Below are 26,851 nucleotides of genomic sequence, written 5' to 3'. Positions count from 1 at the left end.
AATTAGCCTGCAATTCTGCATTCTAACCACTGTGCCACCACGGCTCTTTATATAACTTTATAAATAACTTTATATGCCTTATGGAACTTTTAAATTCCTGGCTGCAGATTTCTGAATGAACAAACAGAACAACTTTTGACAAGGCACATTTTGGAAAAACAAAGCTTTCACAATATTGAGATCATGAACTCATTTGTCCAACATTCAGGCCTCCCCAGCAAAGATATAATTATTCAGGGCTAATCCACAAACAGTGGCTATGGGGTATCTCCACTATTCTACCTTAAAAGGACTAAAAGAATAGAACTGATTTGTTATCCTAGACTTGTAGACTTGCCTAAAGACCTGAAGAAAAATATTTTGAGTTTTATCTTCAGAATATCTTGGGATATAATGTAGTTACTTATATTTTATTTGCTTTCATTTATTCTGCTTCTAAAATTAAAGTTGCCAAAAAATGTGGGGAAAACAACTGGTCCTTAAAGGGGAAATAGAGAACTCCCACCAAAAGAGCCTACAGTTTCTCACAGATTTCTGTTTTTAAAGAAGTTTTCATCAGATACTTGCCATACATTTTAGTAATTTTCTAAAGCTAAAAGTGATAAAAAGTATGCTTGGTGAAAAATTAATATACTTTTTTGTGCTGTGTATCAGAATGATACATATTTATAGCATTCACACCCCTGATGACAGACAGCTTGACAAAACCCGAAACATATATGCATAAATACACAGAGCTTAAAATCACCAAAAATGACAATTTACAAAGTATGGTTATAATTTTAAAACCTGTTTATAATCTGAAAAAAATGGGTTTGCAAGTTGTACGGTACTCAGAGTGAGCTAAATAAAGTGACATATAAGACCTATAAATAAATAATAGTAGTATGCTACTTTGTCTTACTTTGGGAAAGAAAGTGCGAGTCACAAAGTATTTGTATTCAAGGAATGGGATTCCTTGGCTGCGATTTAATTCCTTGGTAAGATCTGTCATATCTGTCTGAAGTTCAGCAAAACCTAATTAAAGGAAACCATAATGAAGGGAATGAGTCACTTTCATTCAATGTATAAATTATTATGAATACTAACAGTATATTATTCTGCCTAATGTGTAGTAAATTTTTCAGCTTAATTATGTCCAAAACAAAATCCATTTATGCTAGGCGGATTAATGGGCTAAGATTTTTTTTTGTAGTTTTCTGCAGGCAACAATATATAAAAAGGTAAAGGTTCCCCCGCACATGCGTGCTAGTCGTTTCCAACTCTAGGGGCCAGTGCTCATCTCCGTTTCAAAGCCGAAGAGCCAGAACTTGTCCGAGGACGTCTCCGTGGTCATGTGGCCGGCATCACTAGACGCCAAAGGCGCACAGAACACTGTTACCTTCCCACCGTAGTGGTCCCTATTTTTCTACTTGCATTTTTACGTGCTTTCGAACTGCTAGGTTGGCAGAAGCTGGGACGAGTAACAGGCGCTCACTCTGTTACGCAGCACTCGGGATTCGACCCGCCAAACTGCCGACCTTCTGATCGACAAGCTCAGCGGCCTAACCCACTGAGCCACCTCTTTTTATCAGTGGATTCTACAGAATATAAATTTCACACAATCAGAAACCAAAGTTTAAGTCATACACAAGACAGCATGCGCTGGCTTTAGTACCATTCTTCTAGGAAACACCGACTAAAGATAGAGATAAATACCGTATTCTTTTGATTGTTTATCAGTTTATAACTTACAATGCCAATGAACAAATTTTTCAATTTAGGGTGTGCCTTATCCATTCAAAATAATCAAATCCAAGTTCACAAAAATAGCCAGCTGAATAGAAATTTTGAGAATGTACAATTTCAGTTTCTCTTCTCTCAAAATTATACGGTTACACGCTTTCCAAGGAAAACTGCATTTTGCAGTTCTCCAAAAATCTGATTTCAGTCACAAGACTCATTGTCAAAGGTATCTCTGTTTTTTATGTCTGCTTTCTGCAGTTCAAATAATTTATTTATTTGTTAAATTTATTTGTTGTCTATCTTGCCATGGGATTACTCTAAAAGTAAAGGTTTCCCCTTTCCAGTTGTGTCCAACTCTAGCGGGCAGTACTCATCTCCGTTTCTTAGCTGAGGGAACCAGTGTTGTCTGAAAACATTTCCATAATTATGTGGCCAGCATGACTATATGCTGAGGCACATGCAACGCTATTACCTTCCCACTGAAATGGTACCTCTTTATCTACTCGCATTTGCATGCTTTTGAATTGCTAGGTGGGCAGGAGCTGGGACAAGTAATGGGAGCTCTCTGCATTGCACAGCACTCGGGTCTTGAACTTGGCCTGTCAGCTTTTCAGAACACAATGAAAATACATCAATATGAAAACTAAAAAGATGGGTGGAGAGCAGAGAAAAAGGGGGGGAGGGAAGGAGAGGTGTAGTTTGCCATCAATCCAGCAGCCACCTCCATCATGGAACTCCCCCATTTAATCCCCAGGCAATCGGCAGACCCAGATCTTCAGGCTCTTGCAGAAGGATAGGAGGGTCAGGGCAGATCTTACCTTAGAAGGTAAGATGTTAAAGGGTAGGTGCTAGAGCAGAGAAGGCACTTCTTTTGGATTCTGATAATTGAAGTTCTTTGACCGACGGGATCCAAAGTAGGCCTTCCCTACTGGCCCAAGAAGAATGGGCTTGTCCTAGCAGGATGATCTATACCAGGGGTAGGCAACCTTGGCTCTTTTATGACTCGTGGACTTCAACTCCCAGAATTCCTGAGCCAGCTATGCTCAGTCCACGAGTCATAAAAGAGCCAAGGTTGCCTACCCCTGACCTATACCATTAAGGGCTTTGAAGGTTATAATCCAAACCTAAATTATCAGATACATAAGTTTTCTTTCGTGTTCTTTGCTGCCAAATAACTCCTCCATTCTGCCCAAGTACAATGCTTACCTTTACGGATTTCTTCCCGAATCTGGGACTCCATCTCTTCCATCTGCAGCAGAGTTTTTTGCCAATAACGCTCTGCCCGTCGGCTTTTGGTGCAAAACACAAACAGTGCTGGAATACAGAAAGGGAAAAAGTGGCCCCAAAGCCAAAATAACAAAGGAATCTTTTGTATTAAACCAGGACTGATTTATGATTATTTGTTAAGAAAAAGTGCACATGATAATATCTACTATTCCAGAAGTTATAATAGCTGCTGCTATAATAGCTTTCTAACCAATTGGAAAGATAAACATTTATCAGAGCTGGGTTTGAAATTTAGTCTGTTGGGTTGTATATCAAAATATGTTTCCGAAGGTTTAGGAAGTTCAGTTGTTCTTTCTACAGTAGATACCATTTATGATATTTTACAAAATACCAAACTCCAGAGGAGCATACCTGTATTTAGATGGCAATATGTATTAAATGTATTAAACATTAGCTGAATATTAGCCGAAGTAAAGCTAAACTGTTCCCTGGAACTACTAGTAGCGAAACTAGAATTTAAACATTCTGGACATATACTATCGTGTGAAAGCAGGAAGAATAAATAATAAATTCTCCTCTTTAATTGGAGAAATTACCGGTAAAGAGAATTGAAAACAGAAGAGCAGGTGGCTAGATACTATCATTATAAGAAGCAATTAGTGACAGGCCATCCTGGAGAAACTCTGTCTGATGGATCAAAAAGTTTCAGAAAAGACTGAATGACAATGTTAGGTATATCACCCATTTAATTTACATAAGAAACAACTGAATTGTGAAGTAAATAGAGAATTCATGCAGCTACAAATATTAAATGTGTCATTTATTTTTCTTTTGTTATTTGTTAATTCTTCAAATGCCATAAAAGAAAATATTAAAATCAAAAGCTACAACTTTAATAAAATAAATGAAAGTAAGTTATTATTATTTTAAAAAAAAAACAACCCTAAAAATACTTAGAAGAGGAGAAGATGTTTGCTTAACACCAGATGACCTCTCACTGAATCCCAAGTGACTATCTCTTGCAAAAACACTCCAAACTAGTCACCAGGACTGAAAAGTTCTTTCTCTGCTATTCACTACAAATCAGGTAATAAGGAACTAAGAGAAGTTCTGGGAAGCAGTTCAAAATCTAAAGATGAAAAAAGGTGTTTTTCCTAAGAACATTCCCCCAAACTTGAAGGGACTTAAAATAATTGTAGTATGGATTTGAAATGGATCTAGAAACAACTGAAAATCTTGCATCAATTTGGAACTATTTTATTAAGTGCAATCTAAATAGCTGCATTTTTAAAGTGTTAGCATTTATTTTATTAAATCTCTGCACAGTCAAAGACAGAATGGTGTACTGTGATGAAAAACATAATGCCAAGTTCCAACTTAGCACCAAAGTAGGCAACATAGCTACTTTATGATCCTGAACCAAAATCTGCAACACATCTAGTAAGGATCTTTGTGAAGATTCCCATCAGTTGTATTTCCATACCATCTGAAGACATACACGCTCCCTAGCTTAGCACTACCAGCATAAACTTAAGAACTGTAAATGCTACTTCTTCCTTTCTTTTCTTGGAATGAAAGTGGAAGCTTCTGCTACCAGACAAGCAATCTAGTACTAAGTAGAAATGTCCTGACATTTAGAACAATTAATCAGTGAAACAACTTGCCTCCAGAAGTTGTGAATGCTCCAATACTGGAAGTTTTTAAGAAGAGATTGGAAACAGATGAAAACCTGATTAAGAAACTTTACAGATTTCTGCTAAGCTTGAAGATGGAAGAGGAACAAGTAAAAGATACAATGATAACATGGGCAAAAAACTTTGGATATTCTATAGATTTGGAAGACTGACAAAAATTATGGGATAGAAATATTAAATTGACTAAAGCAGTTTCATATAAAGAAAATTTATATAAAATGTTTTATAGATGGCATATGACACCAGTAAAATTAGCTAAAATTGTTTTAAAATACTTCAAATAATTGCTGGAAATGTAAACAAAGGCCAGGTACCTACTACCATATCTGGTGGGTATGCCCTAAAGCGAAAAGGTTCTGGCTTAAGATACATACATGGTTGGAAAAGATGACTAAAATACAGGTTGAATTTAAACCAGAACTGTTTTTGTTAGGAATATTAGGAGCTAAGTATGAGAAGGAGAATGAGTATCTAATATTGCATGTATTGACAGCAGCAAGAATAGCATTTGCCCAATACTAGAAAAATGAAAACCTACCAACTGTGGAGATTTTAATCAAGAAAATTTTAGAATGTGCAGAAATGGACAGATTAACTTTAGAGATTAAAGAGAAAGAGGATTCAATTTATTTTAAAACATGGGATAAATTTTACCAATGGTTAGGAAAACGAACTAGCCAGAAATGAATGTGATATGTTATTTTGAATATATATTACTAAGGAGAATGATATGTATTGACTAATTGATACTGTATATGATTATCGTTTAGCATATATATTATAGCTATTTACTGTTATATTAATTAGTGTTAATTGAACATATGTATCCGGACAATAGTCTGTTTGCTAAAGCTTGAAAATATTATTGGGGGGCAACCCCAATGTTGTTCCCAACCGCGTTCCTACCCCAATCCTGATCCTAACCCCATCCCAAATCCTGATCCTTACCCTGGTCATGTCCTCTTCCTAACTCTTATAAGAAGAGATTGGACAACCATTTTTCTGAAATGGTCTAGGGTTTCCTGGCTGAGCTGAGGGTTGGACTAGAAGACCTCCAAGGTCCCTTCCAACTCTGTTATTCTGTTATCTTCAATTAATTATGACTGTTCTTTCAAAACCAAGTTCTGGTATACTGAAACAAGTACTAGTTGCAAACAACAATTCAGGACAAGAAAATATAAAACACATAAAAGAAAATATAAGATAAATATATGCTTCCTTGAGTCAAGTTTGACTTATGGTTACTATATGTTTACATACATGTTGTTTACATGCATCATTATAGAAACACAGTTTTCTTCTGAGATTTTTTTCAATCTTCCTAATGGACTTTTAATTTCCTAGTGAATGTTAAAGATAATTTCTCATTCAAACATTAAAAAGATCAGTGTATGACAGTGGAAGCCAGTGTTTACTGTCACCTCCTTGCAATCGGAACAGAGGGGAAAAGCAGAGTACATGAATCTACTACTTATGCACTTTATGTTACATGTAAATTGATCTAATGACTGTGAACATCTGATAAAACCTCTCAGAACCTATCTTTGTATTAATTCTGGCACAATATTAACTATTTTGGCACAGAAAAATATTAACATTATAATCAGGCTCATTAATATGTAGCCTGCAGCAAAACCTGGCAGACTTTAACAGCACATAGCAATATGCAAGACAAATTTATGCCCAGAATGAATGACTAAAAACAATGAAATGAGAAAGTTAAACATAATTTTGATTAGTGGATTATTATTTAGTAAAAATACAATAAAAATAAATTGTATTTATATTTGCTTAACAAATTTCTATAAGTTCTATGGATAGCTTTGGCTCTTGGGGCAGAAAAGCAAGTTATGAACTGAATAAACAAATATATTAATTGTATATAATTAAATTAAAGCAACTAGAAATCATAATTGTACCATAGCTATCATACTAAGCATATGTGTGGATTTTATATATGTAAGGAATTATTGAAAACCAATCTGATCCATTTAGTAGATTTAAATCTGTGTAATGTAGTACATCTGATGGTAGCTTTGTACCAACAAATAAAAGCTTTCTCTTGAAAGCTTGCAATATACAGCTTATACTTCCAAGTCAGTTGGATGCAGGAAAACGTATACATGCAGTTCTCGATCTATGACCATTTGGTCAGCAACCATTCCACGTTATGACAGAGCTGAACAAATCGTGGTTACAACCAGTCCTTGCAATTCTGGCTGTCCCAGCCCACTTGTGGTCATGTGATTATAAGTGCCCCAGGATCACATGACTGCCATTTGCAATCTTCTCTGCTGGTTTCCCTAAAAAGTCTGGGTAACTTTGAGTGCCAGTCGCACTCTCTCAGCCTCAGAAAGAGGTAAGGGCAAAACATTTCCGTTGCCAAGGAAACTGCAGGGACTTGTCTGTGCAGTCACCAGTAGTCAACAATGACTCAGAGTCACAAAATAAATAAATTTTAAAAAATGATAAAAATTAACAAATGATATGGAAGAAAAGCAGATGTCATTCTTAAATAAAAGAAAGGGAGAAAATATAGCAGATTTGAATAAAGGAGATACTGCATGATCTCATGAAGTGGACCTAAATGAACAGATACCATGAAGTATATTACACAAAGGTAATTTTAAATATGGATAAAAGGAATACAATTTATGCCAGAAAGCATACACTGATGTGATTTAAGTTGTGCTTGCACATAAAAGTAGGAATCTCTAGGTTGTTAATAGGTGTATGTTACGCTCCATTGAATGGCAATGTTGGAAGCACCAAAGATAATTTATGGAATAGCAGATATTATTTGTTCGTTTGTTCATTCATTCATTTATTCATCCATTTATATGCTGTCCATCTCATTCTGCAGGCGACTCTAGACTCATTAAAAAATGAAAAATATTAAAGTAATAAATATTAACATTAAATTAGTTATTCTTTGAATGTGCTTAAATGGTTCAGAGCATAAAAGATTTATGCTTTTCCATAACTTATAAATGGCAAAAGAATTAATGGATATATATCTACAAGCATGATTGATTTGGTTTGTTTTTGATGAAAATCTGAGAAAATTAGAGAGTGCTAAGAAGATAATGAGATGTTCTGATTGAAGGAAAAGCCATTTTGGAAGTGTTAAGGTGGATCATAGGAAAAAAAATATCGAGGAAAAAGCAAGTTAAAAACAAGAATGAAATAATGGAGGGAAAATACATATCCTGTTTGAAAAAGGATTATAAAATAGATTAATCTCCCAAAAGGATGAATAGAAAGTGGACCCAAGGAAAGATGATGTAGATATTGCTTGGATGAGTGAAAACTTCTCTGCCACAGAAAAGTCTGGAGCTGTACTAAGAGAAAGTTTGGAAAAGGATGCCTGGTCAAATGATAACATAAAGTAGCTGTGAAGGAGAATAAATACATATAAAGTATGTATATGTACAGGAACAATGCTGCAAAAATGAGCATGGTAGAAAATCTCTATATGATGTCCAGGCTGAGAAAAGTATAATGCCAAAGAATGTTAAAAAGCGTAAGGAACGATAAGGTTATAGAGGAAGAGAAAATGCAATGATTCTGACATGAATACAAATTGTTTTGCAAATGGGTGAAAAGGCTAAACAAGGAGCCTCCAGCAGAATGGATGATATTAAGAATTAAAAGTGAGGATTCAAACATTAGTGAGCCAAGGAACATTTTAGATATTTGTATCTGAATGATAATGATACGTTGATGAGTGGAATTAATAAAACATTAAAGTCCAAGAAAAATGGATGAAAATGAAATCATATATGCTATGAGAATGGTTTTTTTTTAAAAAAATGACTTATTAAGTGTCCAAGAAGGCATACAATAAAATCCTGATTAAGACATGCAAACTAGTTTATGCGCAAACTAGATTTTTGCTGTTTAGCAGAAATGTAGGAATGACAGTTTACTGTATGTCTGTTGACCTAGAGAAAGCATATGATAAAGCAATCAAATTTGATTAATGATGACTTTTTCCAGTAATCATAGAGTTGAGGCTTGGTTGTTGAATGCAATAAGAGTGACAGATGATAGAAATAATACATGTATCAAAATAAATGAATTTGCGTACCTAGGTATAATGTTTCTTAAAGATGAGAAAGTGGTTGGAGAAATATTAAGATGTACAAATTATAATAGAAAAGCGATAGGTAATATGTGATATTTTTGAGAAATGAATATTTACTGAAAGAAGCAAAAATGATTGTGTATCAGATTGTGGCTCTGTTCACTGTTATATGGAAATTAAAATTGGATATGTCAGGAGGAACATAAAAGTTGAATTATAACCCAAATGAAGTACTTAGCTAACATGTGTGGTAAAATCAATGGGTGATGAATCAATGTGGAATGAATAAACAGTGAGAGATGAGTGTTAAGATAGTTTGGTGACAAAAAAAGAATGAAGACTGTATTGTGAAACAAAATATATGAAAGAAGAATGAATGGATAAAAAAGGAAAGTGGGAGACTGAGAAAGTGGTTAGGTGGATTAAACATTCATGTTTCTCAGGGAGGTAAGATGTTCCACTTCCAGAATAAATACAGACGCAAGTTACATTGAAATATCAGCATTTAGTTTAAATTTGTACAGGAGTAGACAACTGATATTCTACATGCCATTCACAAGATTATTTTCAGCATGTTCCAGAGCCACCAAATATGAGGGCAATTCGGAAATAAACCTCTGTTTGAGCATGTGCGAGAAATAGGCGGGGATAGTGACACCCGCCCTAAGGTGTCATGCACAGTAGTTCAGTAGGCAGTGAGGAGTGGAAGGAGAAGGTTGTGTGGCAGTTGACTCATCCGCCAGATCAGATATGTCAAACTCGTGATGTCATGTGACGTCGCACAACGTATCTGAGCTTTTTCTCCATTGCCGGCAATGGGGTGGGCGCAGTTTTGGGATGATGCGTCTGGCCCGTGGGACAGCAGTTTGACACCCCTGCACTAGATCAATTGAAAATGAACCCTGCCACAGAAAATCCCTCCAAATGTGTAGTGCATGCAGTAATACGATTCCTGTGTGCAAAAAAACTTTTGGCAGCTGCGATTCATCGCGAATGGTGTAGTGTTTACGGACCAAACATGATGAGTGAAGGTCTCGTACGTCAATGTGTCACATGTTTAAAGATGGATGAAATGACATGCACGATGAGGCAAGAAGTGGCCGCTCAGTCCGTTGGTTCACGATATTTGCGCTTTCTTTACACTTTCCCCAAATTTCTCGGACTGTTTTGTATGAGATAGTGACAGAAAATTTGGGATACTGCAAGTTTTGTGCTCATTGGTTACCAAAACTCCTTTCTGAGGAGCATAGAACACACTGAATGGGTTTAGGATCCTGTTACAGGGTGGCTTCATCCCCAGGCGGGAGATTTTTTTTGCAGAAGGAATTTCAAACGAGGCAAGACGTTATGATAAGTGCCTCAATTTGAAATGGCAATTATGTCAAAAAGTAATGTAATGTTGTAGTTTTCTAATGTGTATAATAAAAGTTCTGTATCTGCAAGTGTCTGTCATTGATAACTAAACGGAGGTTTATTTCCAAATTGCCCTCGTAATAGTCAAACATTAATAGTTTAATCTCCTGCCAGTTTAAATGATGAAATGACACAGTTATGATATATTAAGGTTCTGGACTTATCAGTCTAGAAAAAGGAAAAAAAACAAGAAACTTCCAGGTTGAAATAGAGAAGTCTACAAAGTTTAGTTCTGCCCATATGTACAATGTCACCACGCTGCGTTGCTGCTTTGCCTCCTGATTACCTTAAACATCTTTTGAAAATCCTTAAATCCCAAAATAATTACTGAGTGGTCATCACATAAATGTTGCCCACCCAATCTCCTATTATGGTAAATACATTATTTTATAGATAGTAACAATTTCAGTTGTTGCAAATGCATGCTTAACACATTTGGAATCAGTATGGTTTCTTACCTACAATAGAGAACAGGAGTAAGACGCTACAGATGACTATTGAAACTGTGATAGCTGTTTCACTTCCTCCAAGATGCAACATAGTAATTGTTTGATTGAATTTCCCAACCTGGATCTAAGAAAGAACAGAAAGAAGCTATCGCCCAGTTATTTAACAGAAAAGAAAGAAGAAATAAAGAAATCACATTACAAGGGAAAGCTGCTTGACATGAATGCCTGAACTTAGCAAAGTATGTAGTTTCTCATTTTGCAATAAACACAATAATGTAATTTAATATCAAGACTTCATTTTGGTTAGCATTTCCAGATCGGACAACTATTATCACAGGCCTGTGTATGCGTACAAAGAATAATGAGCTTGGGGATAACGATTGGCAAAAAAATGGAAACAGCTGCACAGAGGTTACATGATAATACTACTAGGATATAGAGTAAAAGATTAAAGTTAATATTTCTACTCAGCAAAGAATCCTGGTAGAAAGTATGTCAACTTCTTTAGGTTTTATTTTTCCCCGTTATTTTATTTTTAAAAGTATAGGTACTTTTTCAGGAACTGTCTGCATCCCAGATATGAATATATCTATAAAGTAACTTACTTACATGTAGCAAATTTTATTTCGCTTTAAAGTTTATTCACAGAATTCCCAAGTTAAAATAATAACCGTTAATACTACTACTGTTTTTTTATTTATTACTTATTTTGTTATAACAATGCATTGTAATAGACCCTGGGTGGCTTACAAAATCTAATGCAAATTTAAAACAATAAAAAACACCAGCAAAACAAGACATCTTGTACTAAAACAGCTACTATAATCCACCCCTCCCCCCCAATATTAACATCTGGCTTTGGACCAAAGAAATGTTTTAAGGACTTTTCAGAACCCCGCGAGAATGGGTGTTCTCTATCTCTTTGTGGAGATGCTGTTCCAGAGGTCAGGGTCCTGACAGAGAAGACATGTTTCCTGGGCCTCCAAGATGACAATATTTAATTGAGATTACCTGAAGTGTACTCACTTTGTACTGGGAAGACTGAAACAATGGGAGAGTGATAGTTCCTCAGATAGCCAGGCTCTATGCCATGATGAGCTTTAAAGGTAACAAGCAGTGCCTTGGAACTGCATCAGAGGCCAATTGGTAGCCAATGCTATTTGTGTAGCAAATGCTGACAGTTAGGCACAACAAGGAATGTCCAATACTGCTCAAGCTACTTTGAACCAGTTGTAGCATCCAGGTGTTTTTTTTAATTTATTACTTATTTTGTTATAACAAGCCCCATGTGGAATTCACTGAAATGGTCCAGTTGTGAGGTGACCAGGGTGTGAATGACAATTGGAAGAACCTCTTGATCAAGGAAGAGGCACAACTGGCACATAAGATGTACCTGTGAAAAGGCCACAGCTTTGTACCTGTGAAAAAGTCTCAGCTTTGAGGAGCAGGAGGACTCCCAAAGTTGTGTATAACTCTTGAAGTGGGAAGTGCAACTCTATTCAAAACTAATGGTGAGAATGTCCTGAATTGGGGGACCAAACAACCACAACCACTCTGGTCAGGATTCAATGGGTGCCTATTCCTTCCCATGCAGACCCAAACAGCCACCAGATGAGGAGTCAGTACCTAAATAGCTTCAATTGCATTTGTAAAACTGAGTATCATCAATATGCTGATGATACCAAGCTGTGAACCAGCAGAGGACTTCACCAACTGGGGTTCTTTAAATGTTAATCAGGAGAGCGTTGAACCCTGAGTCACCCCACCAGTGAGGACCTGTGGGTCCTATCTCTCCCCTCAACAATGACTAGAACCACCTGTTGGAGAAGGATGTGAAGAACTGTAACACAATGTGTCCCAATCTCCACCATTGGCCCAGAAGGTCCATGCTATATTGAACTATATTGTATTTCTATCATTCTTCATGCAGTTTTGATCAAAGGTATATTTTGATCAATTCTATTATGATATCATGATATTATGTTGGTAAAATGGAGTGGAAATTAAAGAGAAATGAAATAATTTGCACCTACTACTGATGAATCTAGGAGTTAAACAGCAGTAGAGGTAGGTGAAATAGGTGACTAGGAAATTATGGCTAATAATTTCCAGTAATTTCCAGCAAGCATCAGAATTCAGCTCACGGCAGGAATGGACCCACATAATAGGCTCGTAAGAAGATCCAAGAACTCAGAATAAATAAAATGTGTTGAAGAAAGCTGAAATCTGGTGCCAACAGAATTTCAGCAACTGCAGTTAATAATTAGTTATAAAGCCAAAATTCTAAAAATGCAATGTTTAGTTTTTCAGTTCATACCACTTAACAGACTACTTAATGTTCTCTTTGTTTCCATCTGTCCTTTGTGCTTATAATGGCCAGATATGCTCTTATCTGTTTTCTCACTCATAGAGTGAGAAGTAACTCAGTGTTGGCCACTTCTGCATATCAAGAAGTCTAACTCATGTCCAGAGGAAGACTCAGGTGAAGAAACTGATTTATTCACATATCTTAAATTTTGTGCAAAATCGAAGCAATTAAGAATATGTGTATCTTAATTATGGAAACTTGGATTACATTCTTTACAGAAATAGCATGATTTGGATAATAAATGTTCTATACTATACTATACTAATACCACTTTACAATGCCTTGGTAAGGCCACACCTGGAATACTGCATCCAGTTTTGGTCACCACGATGTAAAAAAGATGTCGAGACTCTAGAAAGAGTACAGAGAAGAGCAACAAAGATGATTGGGGGACTGGAGGCTAAAACATAGGGAACGGTTGCTGGAATTGGGTATGTGTAGTTTAATGAAGAGAAGGGTGAGGGGTGACATGATAGCAGTGTTTCAATATCTCAGGGACTGCCACAAAGAAGAGGGAGCCAAGCTATTCTCCAAAGCACCTGAAAGCAGGACAAGAAGCAATGGATGGAAACTAGTCAAGGAGAGAAGCAACTTAGAACTAAGGAGAAACTTCCTGACAGTTAGAACAACTAACCAGTGGAACAACCTGCCTCCAGAAGTGGTGAATGCTCCAACACTGGAAGTTTTTAAGAAGAGACTGGACAGCCATTTGTCTGAAATGGTATGGGGTTTCCTGCCTTAGCAGGGGGTTGGACTAGATGACCTCCAAGGTCCCTTCCAAGTTATTATTATTATTATTATTATTATTATTATTATTATTATTATTATTATTATTATTATTATTATTATTATTATTATTATTATTATTATTATTATTATTATTATTATTACAGTTTCTTGTGAATAAGGAATCAAATGCAAATTCATTTTCGTTTAATTCTACAAACACCTGGTAGAGGTTATTAAACTGCTGAATCCTGATAGAGACAACTAAAAATTTCCAGTCAGTCCATTAAGAGTAAAAACTCTCCTTCTCTGTCTCTTAAAATATATCTGTTGGGGGCAAAACACTTGCAGGCTGCCTCCTTCAACAAGAATCTTCCTGTGCAATTTGTAAAAATACCTGTTGATATTTCATATTTACTGGGAGATTGAGGTGCCAAGACTAGGAGAAAATGCTTCTCCATTATTGTACCCTTGCTGTCAAACAGTTCACCACTGGAATTTAGGCTTGCTCTAACCTTGCCGTCTCTTTTTTGAAGGAAACTAAAATGCAACTTTTCAGGAAGGCTTCTTAATTAGTTAAGGGAAAACTACAGAGTTCTTTATGGGCTCCATAAAGTAATTTAATATCTGTGTTATGATTGTTTCATTATTATATAATTAATTATGGATTTTTCCTTTGTGTACTGTCAAATAGCAAGATTGAAGTGTTTTAAAATTCTAATAATCAAATAAACACATTTTAACTCTCTTATGGCAAGGTTATGGGGTTTTTTTGGTCCCTCATTAGGGGATGTTTCCTATCACTTTTCAAGAAGATAGGCTTTTAGATTCCTGCCCCTCAAAAACATACTGTATATAGTTCTTTAGAAACTAAATGTTATTATTGTTGTTCAATCAGAATAAAAGAATAACAGAGTTGGAAGAGAACTTGGAGATTTTCTAGTTCAACCTCTGCTCAGGCTCAACTCCAAGGGTTGATGGAATTGGGTATGTCTAGTTTAATGAAGAAAAGGACGAGGGGGATATGATGGCAGTCTTCCAGTATCTCAGGGGCTGCCACAAAGAAGAGGGAGTCAAGCTATTCTCCAAAGCACCTGAAGACAGGACAAGAAGCAACGGATGGAAACTAATCAAGGAGAGAAGCAACCAGGAACTAAGGAGAAACGTCCTGACAGTTAGAACAATTAACCAGTGGAACAACCTGCCTCCAGAAGTGGTGAATGCTCCAACACTGGAAGTTTTTAAAAAGAGACTGGCCAGCCACTTGTCTGAAATGGTGTAGGGTTTCCTGCCTGAGCAGGGGGTTGGACTAGATGACCTCCAAGGTCCCTTCCTCCTCCTCCTCCTCGTTATTACAGGAGTCCCCAACTCCCAGCCCACTACTGGGACGTGGCCTATTCAGAATTGGACCACACAAGAGGCAGACTGAAGTGCATGAGTGTGTGTGCAGCTCCACTCATGTGAGCAGCACCCCAATAGGTCCTCTTCTCTCTTGTGTGAGTGCAGCATGTGCACCAGCCTGCCAGTCATGTGGTCAGATTCCCCTCTTCCTCCCCCCACCCCAGCCAGGCTGCCAAGCTGCCTGCTCCCGAAAAGCGGAGTGGGGAGAGCAGAGGCTGAGTGGGACAAGTGCAGCCTGCTCAGCTTTGCTGACTCACCGAAGCTACCTGCGCAGGACGCCCAATCCATTTTTGGAGTGTCGGGCAGAACTAGGTGAGTGTCAAGTATGGGCTTTTCAAGTGACTCTGAGGCATTGTTTACCTTAAAAGTCTTTTATTAAGCCTAATACACCGGCAAATGCTTGCTCGAAGGAAGCTGGAATCTGAAATCTCCGCCCCTTGCACAATATAGTAAAACACAATTCTCCACCTTTCTAATTTTGTCATTAATCATATTCTCCAATTAATTTAAAGAATCAGTTTCCCTTCCGTTAGAAGAACGCCAAAGCCTTATCTTCTTTAGAGAGACAAATGGCCTTGAAAGTGCATTCCTACTCTTCCCTCCTCCCAATTTTAAACTAAAGCAATACACAAGTCTTAAAGCAATACACAAGTTTAACATATGAAATAGCTACTTCTTCATCTCTAGTGAAGCAATAACATTCGATGTTAGCAGCGTTGACAGTGAGTCTGAAGGAGAACGAGACCATGCCCCCAAAGGCTTCTCTTCCCTGTGCCAAAAGCTTTTGCAAACGGACGAAAGGCTTTGGGGGAGCAATCTCACATTGCGTCAGGCCTTCTGTCTCTTTGCAGAAGCTTTTGGCATGGAGAAGCCTGAAGGAGCACAAAACCATGCCCCAAAGGCTTCTCATCTCTCTTATACGAGTGCAGCTGCGCGTGCACGGGGCCCAGTTCCCTTGTCCTCCCCCAGCCGGGTTGCCAAGCTGCAAAGTTTGGGGACTGCTGCCCTAGACCATTCTGGACAAATGGCTGTCCAATCTCTTTTTAAAAGCCTCCAGTGAGAAGAGATTGTGTTCAATTCTTCGTGACCCTGTGGCCCATAGCACCCCAGCCCTCCTATCCTCCATTGCCTCCCAGAGTGTGTCCAAATTCATGTTCATTGCATCAATGACACTGTCTAACCATCTCATCTTCTGCCATCCCCTATTCCTTTTGCCTTCAATCTTCCCCAGTATCAGGGTCTTTTCCAATGAGTCTTCTCATTGGAAAAGTATTTGAGCTTTTCTGTCCTTCCAAGAAACAGTCAGGGTTGATTTCCTTCAGGATTGAAATTAAATAGATAAAGTGAGCCTTAAAATACACCTGCCAAAAGAAAGTGTGTCAGGCTACTGTGATTTTTTCTTTTTACAACAAGAGAGACAAGGGGGAAAAAATAACAAATATGAAAAAAAAAATACAAAGGAGTAACTTTCAATTTTACTCAGTACAAGACACAAACTTCTTTCCCCTTTTGATCCCCTCCCCTCCCAATATTTTCTGTTATTTTGTATTTTATCTCTTTCTGAAAATTAATAAAATTGGTACAAGGAAACAGAGAATTCACAATTTGGTTTTCAGACTTCAGATTTTGAAGAGAACAATAAATATGCATTACAGCGATTAAATACAATGAACTTTCCATGTCTTCCTTTAATTAGATAAGGAAAACATGTAGCTTTATTCATAGCTTTTAAAAACTGGCAGAACATTCCAGCCTATTACAATACAAGGGATACGGCAGCCAACAAAAGCAGAATTTTGGCAGTTTTCTCATGCTTTATTATTTTATTTTATTTTATTTTTAAAAAACCCACTGTAGAGTTTTGATTGTAAGATGAATGGAGAGAATGAAAAAGAAGTAAAAGCAAGAAGGGAAAAAACTGAAATAGTAAATGGAGAGCATTTATATGCAATATAAATGGACCTTGTATTGGATGCTCCTAAGTGTGCTATTCTTTAAAGCAGCCCCTCTCTTTCCAGGCTTCTGCTTGAACTGCATTAATTTCAAAGAGATGACTCTTTAAAGCAGTTGCACTCTTTTTCAGACTCATGCAGAAGTGTGAAAAAATTATAATAAGAGGGCTATTTAAGTGAACAGCAGACAAAAGACCTAAACCATTTCTTCCAAATCATTGGCACAGTGATACAGCACTAGAATATACCCTTATTTCATACCAGTTCAAAGTAAAAAATTGTTGCTTTTTATATTTGCTTTTTAAAGCAATTGCACAGACACTCGATCAGGTTCATAACGGCAATCTACCCAGATGGGATAACCCTTTCTTTCCCGCCCAGCATCTTGCCATAAGTCCTTTATAACTAATTTGTTCACAAAGATATTACTGACAACAACAACAACAACAAATCAGAGGAAAATATTAGCTGATAAAAGGAGATTTTGAGTAGATAATATATTGTAGATGCAGACATGTCAAACTTGTGATGTCACGTGATGTTGTGTGACATATCGGGACAGTTTTTGCCATTGCCGGCAATGGAGTGGGTGCGGCTTCCACGTGACGCATCCAGCCCGGAGGCCGGCAGTTTGACACCCCTGTTGTAGAGCAATGGGTTAAACAATGGATAGGTCTGATTTGGACTCAAACGACTGCTTATTCTCATAAATAGTTGCAAGTACTAGGTGTAACTTTTAAAAGTATGCTTAATATCCAAAAGAAATGGAGAATCCATGGCTTTCAGATATTGTTGCATCATAGTCCCACCGTTCCTTACTATTAGTCATGATGGTTGCTCATTCTAATTCAGCAATAATAGCTTCCATCTTGTTTTATGGAAGGAAGCTTAAATGGATTCATGGAAAAGACAGCTTCTAAGCGGAAACCTGACATGGACATCTAAGAAAAGCGTTCCAAGCACGGAGAAAAATAAATGAGAGAGAAGAAAAGAAGCAATCATGACCTTGGAAGGAATGACACACTAGACTTTGCACTAGATGTCAATGAAAGCCTGCAAAGAAGAAGAGAAGGAACATCACATCACCTAAATATTATAGAATCAGGACTCAGAAATGCAACTTAGCTGTGGCTTCAGAGCTTCAGTACTAGTGATTCTGGGATTTCCTTCTTCCAAAAATTAATACTGGCAGTCCTCAACTTACAACAGTTTGCTTAGTGACCGAACGGCACTGAAAAATGTGACTTATGACCATTTTTCATAGTTACGACCTTTGCAGCATCCCCATGATCGTGTGATCAAAATTCAGATGCTTGGCAACTGGTTCATATTTATGACCATTACTGTGTCCCAAAGTCACCTTTTGTGACCTTCTGACAAGCAAACAGTTTTGCACACTTATGACTATTGCAGCCTCCCCATGGTCACGTGATCAAAATTCAGAGGCTTGGCAACTGACTCATGTTTATGATGTTTGCGGTGTCCCGGGGTCATGGCATCACCTTTTGCGATTTTTCTGACAAGCAAAGCCAATGGGGAAGCCAGATTCACTCAACAACTGCAGTGATTCACTTATCAAGTGCAGTGGTAAGAAAAGTCGTAAATTGGGGCAAAACTCACTTAACAAATGTGTCACTTAACAACAAAAGTTTTGGACTCAATTTTGGTCGAGGACTACCTGTACTGTACCGTACTGTAACTACATCTCTCTCTCTCTCTCTCTCTCTCCCTACCTACCTACCAACCAACCAGTTTGAGACAAAGAATACATTTCTAAAACTTGTCATCCTTGTTGTTAGACAAGCTTATAATATAAATGCCAAATGTTTGAAAAATCACCCATATTTCACCCATACACAACTGATTTGATATGACTAGTCTGCGGTTGGATGCGTTGCTAAAGTGACAAAGACTATTTTTCAGTTGAACAAATTGTACATGGAATTATATATATGCTGCTCATGCAGTCACAAATCTTATCTCCCTTGTTATGATTAACATCTGATTTTCTTATTTTATTAGCAAAATATCAGGAAATTCATAGTGCTAACATTTATCAGTTTTGCTTTGGCAATGAAATTCAATATATAAAGACCTCAACATGAAAAACTTTTCTCAGATGCCTTGGCTTAGTTGCACTTCACAGGATGATTTTGTCTTTACTCCTCCCACTCTTTTTATCACTTTCAGTGAAAACAATTTTTTCTGCAAATTTAATATGAATACATTTACTGAAAAAGGGGACAACTGGAATTTGGAGTGAGCAAACAGAAAAAACCTATACCCTATACTATTAGGCCTTGGAGACAGGTCTCCATCTGTCACTCCTAAGAAGCCAATGTATGAACAGTATGAAAAGTAAGATATACAGAACTAAGCGACATAACCCAGAAATAAAGGAAGACTCGTAAAATCACAAAGTCAGTCATATACTGGAGAAAGCTTGTACACAAGAAAAAGAATATTCCAGCATGAGAGAGCAGTGCCTAGAATCCTGTTTTTCTGAGAGGAATAAAACCATTCAGATGATAAGTGCTGGTAAGTAAAGCATTGGCTGCTGAAAATACATTGTATGTTATGTTAGATGTATTCTTGGAAGCCTTAATTTTAGAAATGCATTCATGCTCCATCATTTTTACTAGGATACAATTCAAGCTTTCCTTCCCCCAGCTTAATCCCAATGAACATTCATTCCTTTTTCAAGCCTTGTAACCGTGTTGGTGGAGGCTACTCAGAATTGTAATGGAAGAAAGAATGGCTAAACCTGTCCTCCTGATAAAGAAGTGTGTTGCCATCAATGTTGGGGAGGACCACCTGTTATTAAATTAAACATCTGGCCAAGTTCCATTGCCAAAATTAATGTCACATGCAGTTTCAGACACCCCTCCCCCAAAAAGCCAGTCCTGACAATTCTTGAAAGTACTTCTTACTAAGGGCTTACTAACTGTTTCTTCCAGTGTATTCAATGCATATGGGCCAGAAGACTTCCAAGATCCCTTCCAACTCTGTTATTGTTATTCTTAAGTGTGTGTGTGTGTGTGTGTGTGTGTGTGTGTGTGTGTGTGTGTGTGTGTGTGTGTGTGTGTGTTTTCCAAGCAGGAACAAAATGTGAAACCACTGAGGGTTACCACATAAATTACACAATTATTAATGGTAGTCAGGACTTACAATTCATCATTAAATTAGTGCCACTTGGAATAAACCACATTCTATGATTTTTAATTATTCTGTCCCATTATTTATTTTGGATAGAACCAGTCATCTTGATAAAATGTTTCTGTTCTGTTCTGGCATGTGAAGATTCATCTTTTTTTCTGTCTTCTTTTTCTGTTTGAATTACTTACATCTCCCTCTCTTCTCATCCCTTTTAAATGTTCGTTAACAGTTAAGCACTATATTTTATAGAGGCAAAGAGAAACTTAAGGAGTTTAAGTCTGTATCACATGGCTTTCCATTCTGGGCAATAAGAACAGAATGGATAGGGAAGAGATTTAATCTTCACCCCAGTGATATCCCTGAGTATGTCTACTTTGGTTTCTTCCACATTTGGGAACTACTACGGTATCATTTACAGACATGAGGGATAGAGGGCAATATTATATACAAGTCAAATCTACATCAATATTCCCAAATGCAGCCCACCTGTATTCCTTCTAATTATTTACTTATTACCATACAAACACTGGAATAAATCAAACGTTTTAGGTGCCAAAATACATCCCCAAAACAGGGTTTGGCTTATTCACAAATGGGCTTATTTGTGAGTATATACAATAGGTATTTCCCTCAGCTTTTCAAAAGTATACCAATATTTTAAGATATATTTAAATCAATTTAATTTTATTTAAATTAATTTATATGGCCCTTTCTAATAAGATGTACAAATTAAGGGGGGGGGAAGTTAGGGGTATTGTCTGCTCCATGTTTACTGCAGGAATCCAAATTTAATTTAATTTAATTTAATTTATTAATATTTGTATACCGCCCTTCTCCCGAAGGACTCAGGGCGGTGTACAGGGCAAGAATAAAACACAAAGCTACAAAAATTAAAAAGTAATTAAATACATGCCCAACAATAAATACATTAATAAAACCCCAATAAAGTGATAGTAAAAACCCCACCAATCCCCCCTCAGGCCAGGCCGGCTTGTTCGAACAGGTATGTTTTCAGATCGCGGCGAAAGGAGCGAAGATCGGGCGCCGTCCGGAGCTCAACCGGTAACTGGTTCCATAGCTCCGGGGCGCCCACAGAGAAAGACCTCCCCCTGGGGGCCACCAATCTACATTCTCTGACTGGTGGCACCCTGAGGAGGCCCTCTCTGTGGGAACGCACAGGGCGGAGGGAAGTTGACGCCGGCAGCAGGTGTTCCCTGAGGTAAATGAAAGCACCTTAAGAGATGGCTATCCAATCTCTGCTTGAGTAATCCACTGAAGCAGAGTCCATAATCTCTCTAAAAGCCATTCCCATTTATCAACAGGCACAGCAACGTAATAATAAAAAAACACATTAAAATATCAAAGAACAAAAGCATCAGAAAGGTTAAGACCAAGACAATAAGCAAATTGCAGCCTGTTAAATGAGACAAATGTTATCCTAGAAAGTCCAGCAAAGAAAAGCACAAGATTTTACACAGTGTGAGCAACTCAATTGGATTTTCACCTATCCTCTGGCTTCTACGGGAAATAAATCCAAAACGTTATTTCCAGCCTCAGGTGGGATGACTGAGAAAAGAGGCTGTGATGAATGTTGTTCATTAGAGGGACAACTTTAAAGTATGAAACACAATGAATCTCCACATTCACAGAGAATCCGTTCTCTTCCCTGATCCAAAGTGCCATCTGTGTAAGAACATCAATTCTTTATAGATTCTGTGTATTGTTCAGAAGAAAATATTCCACAATATTTAACAATTGCCAAATCACTGGATGAAATCCTTGAGTTTTTCCTTTTCCTCCCAGATCATATTTTAAAAGATTTTAATATAGGGATGGACAACCTGTGTATATACAGATACTTTGTACGATGTCCCAGCAATTCCTGATAATTTAGCATGATAAAACTATGCCCAGCTCTGGGGTTGTAAGAAGGATCTTATGCAACCTGTAAAACAGGATTGCAAAATGTGTTTCAGGGACTGCGTGTGGCCAATCAGCATCCCTTTTGGGTGTCCCAGAATCTGCTCAAGAACAGATAAAGTGGGTGGTTTAAGAGGCAAAACCCCTGAAACTTTCCACCCCCCCAAGGGGTCCCACATTCTCACTACTTTGGACATGCAGTCCTTGTTACTGTGCAAAGCCTAGTATAGCCTTTAAATCAAGAAAAATTACATATCCTTGTCTTAACTTCTAATACATTTATTTTGGTATGAAAATTATTAACCATGATAATATTATTTCATACTAAGCCTATTAGTTTTTAAGATACCACAAAGCTATCTTTTTTGTGGCACCATATTTATAACCTTTGAAAGTTTTCATTAATGTTATTTTCTTTCGATATAGATGCCAAAGGCAAAATATTATTTTTAAAATACTTGGACTTCGTAACAGAAGCCAAATTCCATGGGGCACAATTCCACGGGGCAGTAGATGGCTACAAAGCAAATGATATACATGTTGGCGCATGCTTTCAGACTCATATCACTTACCGTAACAGGGAGCTTTCTTTCTGAAGTGCTCAAAGATTCATTGATGGAACAGTGAATGACTTTGTCAGAAACAATTTGGATCTCACAGGAAATTAGGCCAATTTTAACTTCATATTCATTGCTTTCCAGACCGAGGTTGTCAGGCTCTTTCTAATAAGAGAAATAAAGAAGAGCAACATGATTCTACCAGGGACTAAATTCAATCCTCAACATTTCTGAACTTTATTGACTTCAAAGCTCTCAGGTAGTAGTTTTCATTTTTTCCAAGGCACGAATACAAAACTCTCTTCCCATCTTCTCTGTTTTTTTCTATTTTAACTAAGACATTAATGCCCATAAAAACAGGAGTTGTTTATCAACCTCTTTCAAATTCCCAGAATAGAAAATTTGAGCTAAAAAGTCTTGAACGCAAATTGTGCTTTTGATCTTTACCTGATAGTTAATGTTGAAACCTAATGGGAAACTGATGAAAAATAAGCTGGGGAAAAACAGAAGGAGGGAAGGTAATGCTTACATTGCCTGCTGGTGAATATACCAGCTGGTGCTTCTGAAGCTCATGGTACTTAGTGAAGACTTTCAGTAACCATGATGGCCTTCAAGTAGCTTTGTTTCTTTATTGAAATTCCCTTCTTTCTTTTAAGAGCAACTATTAGAAGGGGCAGGTTGGTGGGGTTTTTTTGGAATAAAAATGTTTTTTCAATTACTATTCCATTGTACAATTGTCCCTTTGTTATTGTTTTTATTTACCCATATTCCTAGGTTGTTAGAAAAAGAACAAACTTTTACTTCAATGCTCATGGCTAATTTTTTACTGTTTAATTGAGCCAAGTCTTCCTTCCCCAACTCGTAATCAATGTAATGATTAAAGGTGACAATCTGCCTATATCAGACTATGTTGCTTTCTCAAGATTCCTTCCCCTTGGAGGCTTAAATATTTTCACATTAAGCATCCTCCTCTCTCTCAGTGTCCATATATATACCAAATTCTTACATGAATAACAAGTGTCAAGGGCTCGCCAGAATGATGTTTAATCCATTTCTCTTTCTTGGCTGTGAAGAACTGGGGATCTGTATAGTATTCCATGTGGAATTTGCTAACGTGTACAGCTTCCTCAGGGTATTCAAAGGGGAAAATGCTCTCATCGGTATACAGGAGTCCATTGATGAAAAAGTCCACTAATGCTGGCTTGCTTCCAGTAAGATTGGAGGCAGCTGGAGAAGGGCACGTAATCACAGTGTCCGAGTGAACTTTACAGTTCTAAAAAAGAAGGAGAAAAGAAAGCAAATTAAACATAGACAACAGAGATTCTACAAAGTTGACAGCAATTTTAAATATTTGCATTTGCCAAAACAAAAATAGATACTTCCATCAATGGCCAATATAGACTGAAAAACTACTGATGACTGTGTCTATGGAGATTCTCAGTCATCCAGGTCATAGTTGTCCCAAAGGTGCTTTTTCAAAACCCAATAAGACTTTTTTTTTCCTTGAAGACATTTCGCTTCTCACCCAAGAAGCTTCTTCAGTTTTGATTGAGCAGTGAATCCATTCAGTCAGAACTGAAGAAGCTTCTTTGATGAGAAGCAAAACATCTTCAAGGAAAAACAAAGTCCAGTTGCCTTTTGAAAAAGCAACTTTGGGGTTTACAGATGACAGAAGGTAAGAGAAGCTAGATAAACAGAAGCAAAGACTAACTTCCTGAACACTTGAAAAACATTGAATGAAAAATCTGAGAGAGAATTCAATTCTGGAAAACTTTTTATTGCATTTCTTTGTTCATAATATATGAAAATAAAAAAATGGAAAAAGCACTGATCAGAATTGTAAATATTATAGTTGCAAAACCCATATAGGTCAAGCCACAAATTCCAATCCATAGGATATAACTGAAAAGAAAGCACCCAATGCTAAAACTTGCGTTCTCTGAAATTTTTTCTAATGAAGAACCAGCACTCACTGCCCACCAAGTAGCTCTTTCTCTTTTAGCCTAATTTACTATACACGAGGATAACTAGGGTAGAGGAAATATGTATGATATTTTATTTTATATTTATTTCATACTGTTGTGATTCAGGGTCAGCCTGTGGGTTCGGCAGTTGGGTCGGATGACTCAGAGGAGGAGGGGGGGTGTTGAAGACCTTGCTGAGGGGGTTGAAGATCTTGCTGATGAGAGCCCTCAGCCAGGCCCCTCCCACTTGGTCACCACGGAGACCCAGCTGTGTGAGCCTGACAGCGTGGATGAAGATGACCCACAGCTGGCCCTGTTCAAGGACGCCCGACGCAGGAGGCAGTCAATTAGGAGTAAACAGAGGAAGGCAATGGGGCTTCTTGGAAGGAGGCAGAGAGAAGCCACACCCTGAACTCTATATAAGGGGAATGTGTGGGGAGGGCTGGTTTGCTGAAGGCAACCGCTTGGATAGTTCATGTTTCTTAAAGCTCCTGTTTCTTGGTTTGTCTTGTTCCGTTTGTTTTTGTGGTAATAAATTTGGCAGGCGTAATTCCAGCCTCTTGCCTTCTTGTAAAAGGGGTTGTCCCTACCTTTTCTGCAGGGCCGGTAGCAGGCTGGTACAGAACACATACAGCTAATAGAAAAAAAAATCAGATCTCTGAATATGAGCACTAAATTATCCCCAGAAAAAAGGACTAGAACAGCAGTTATGCAGTAGTAATTTTAAGTAAGATCACCCTACCCCACTTCCCAAAGGAATTAAGTTCCCACAAACTTAAAACTTTAAAATGCTGAAGGCATCTATACAAAACCTTGTCAAAGTATTGATTTAACAGCTACCCAGCTTATGTAATGTAAGATGTAATCATGGGAATGACTCAGCAGGGTCTGTGTCTCTTTAAGAACCTTTGTATAAAGGGAAGGCTCTGCTGATGTGTTCCTCTGTTCCCAGCTGTTTTCTATTGGGCTAAAAAGTCCTTGAGGTTCAAAGGAACAAGTTGTTCTTTATTTCTGGGCATCTTGCCAATTTCTGAGTCAATGCTGTTGTTGTTCTATTCTAATCCTTCACTAGATGTCAGTAGCTATTCATTTTCCAACTTTTAAAATAAAGAATTATTTTCTTATAATTTCATCAGTATTCTTCCAGATGTAGATGTCAACGTTGCTAACATCGAATGTTATTGCTTGACAAGAGATGAAGAAGTAGCCATTTCATATGTTAAACTTGTGTATTGCTTTAAAAGATTTAGTTTAAGGTTGGGAGGGGGGAAATGAGTAGGATTGCACCTTCAAGGCCATCTCTCTAACTAAAGAAGATAAGGCCTTGGCGGGTTTTCTAACGGAAGGGAAACTGATTCTTTAAATTAACTAGAGAATATGATTAATGACAAAATTAGAAAGGTGGAGAATTGTGTTTTAACATATTGTGCAAGGGGCAGAGATTTCAGATTCCAGCTTCCTTCGAGCAAGCATTTGCTGGTGTATTAGGCTAATAAAGGACTTTTAAGGTAAACAATGCCTCAGAGTCACTTGAAAAGCCCATATGTCAGAAACTTTACATCAAGCTGGAATCTGAAATCTCTTGGCAGGGCGAAACCAGCCGTGGGGTGCAGAGCCCTGCAATTCATCGGCTGCATCACTACGATGCAAAACTGGAAGTCTCCATTTGACTGCTTTCTGAAGACTTACTGAAGTGTCATGATAAAAGATACATGTAGAATCATAAACTGCTTAATAATGTGACAGTAAAGTTGTCTATAAAAACAGAAAGTAGAATTTTGTACTTACTGAATAAATATTTTCAGGGACTTAAAGTTTATGCTTTCTCCTCTATTTCATTTCTACACATTTTGCTCCTTACTTTTTCAAATGACACTGGTGAAAACTTACCACTTTTTCTTTTCCAACAGAATGAACAACCATTGACACACTCTGAGCCATCAGAAATCCATTTCCTTCCACAGTGATGGTTCTGCCTCCACTATTAAATCACAATAAAGGGAAACAGAAAGGTAAGGGATTGGATGAAAAATTGAAGGGTGAATGCTATATATATGGGAGATATAAGCTTAATAAGTAAATTATATGAAATAAATTTGCATAGTCCAAATAACAATTCTTTATAGAATAAATATTATTTTTATGAAACACGATATATGTATTTTCCCAGTACCTATTATATGAAAAACAAAACTTAGATTCAAGGACATAG

General features: G+C 37.4%; 1 protein-coding gene across 1 annotated transcript in view; it reads right to left on the bottom strand.

The window, feature by feature from the left end:
- Positions 1-26,851, bottom strand: part of PLXND1 (plexin D1) — a gene marked incomplete at its 5' end in the record, with an annotated part of 188,054 nt that overhangs the window by 60,894 nt on the left and 100,309 nt on the right. Inside the window, 6 exons of the mRNA XM_081319699.1 lie at positions 905-1,017; positions 2,932-3,039; positions 10,605-10,719; positions 22,691-22,840; positions 23,682-23,948; positions 26,530-26,620. Coding sequence (XP_081175825.1) covers positions 905-1,017; positions 2,932-3,039; positions 10,605-10,719; positions 22,691-22,840; positions 23,682-23,948; positions 26,530-26,620 — 844 coding nt within the window. The remainder of the gene's footprint in view (positions 1-904; positions 1,018-2,931; positions 3,040-10,604; positions 10,720-22,690; positions 22,841-23,681; positions 23,949-26,529; positions 26,621-26,851) is intronic.

The sequence above is a fragment of the Vipera berus genome, assembly GCF_964194415.1.
Source record: "Vipera berus genome assembly, chromosome: 2".
Classification (NCBI taxonomy): Eukaryota; Metazoa; Chordata; class Lepidosauria; order Squamata; family Viperidae; genus Vipera; species Vipera berus.
The sequence above is the reverse complement of the archived record's forward strand: the minus strand, read 5'-3'. Positions and strand labels throughout refer to the sequence as shown.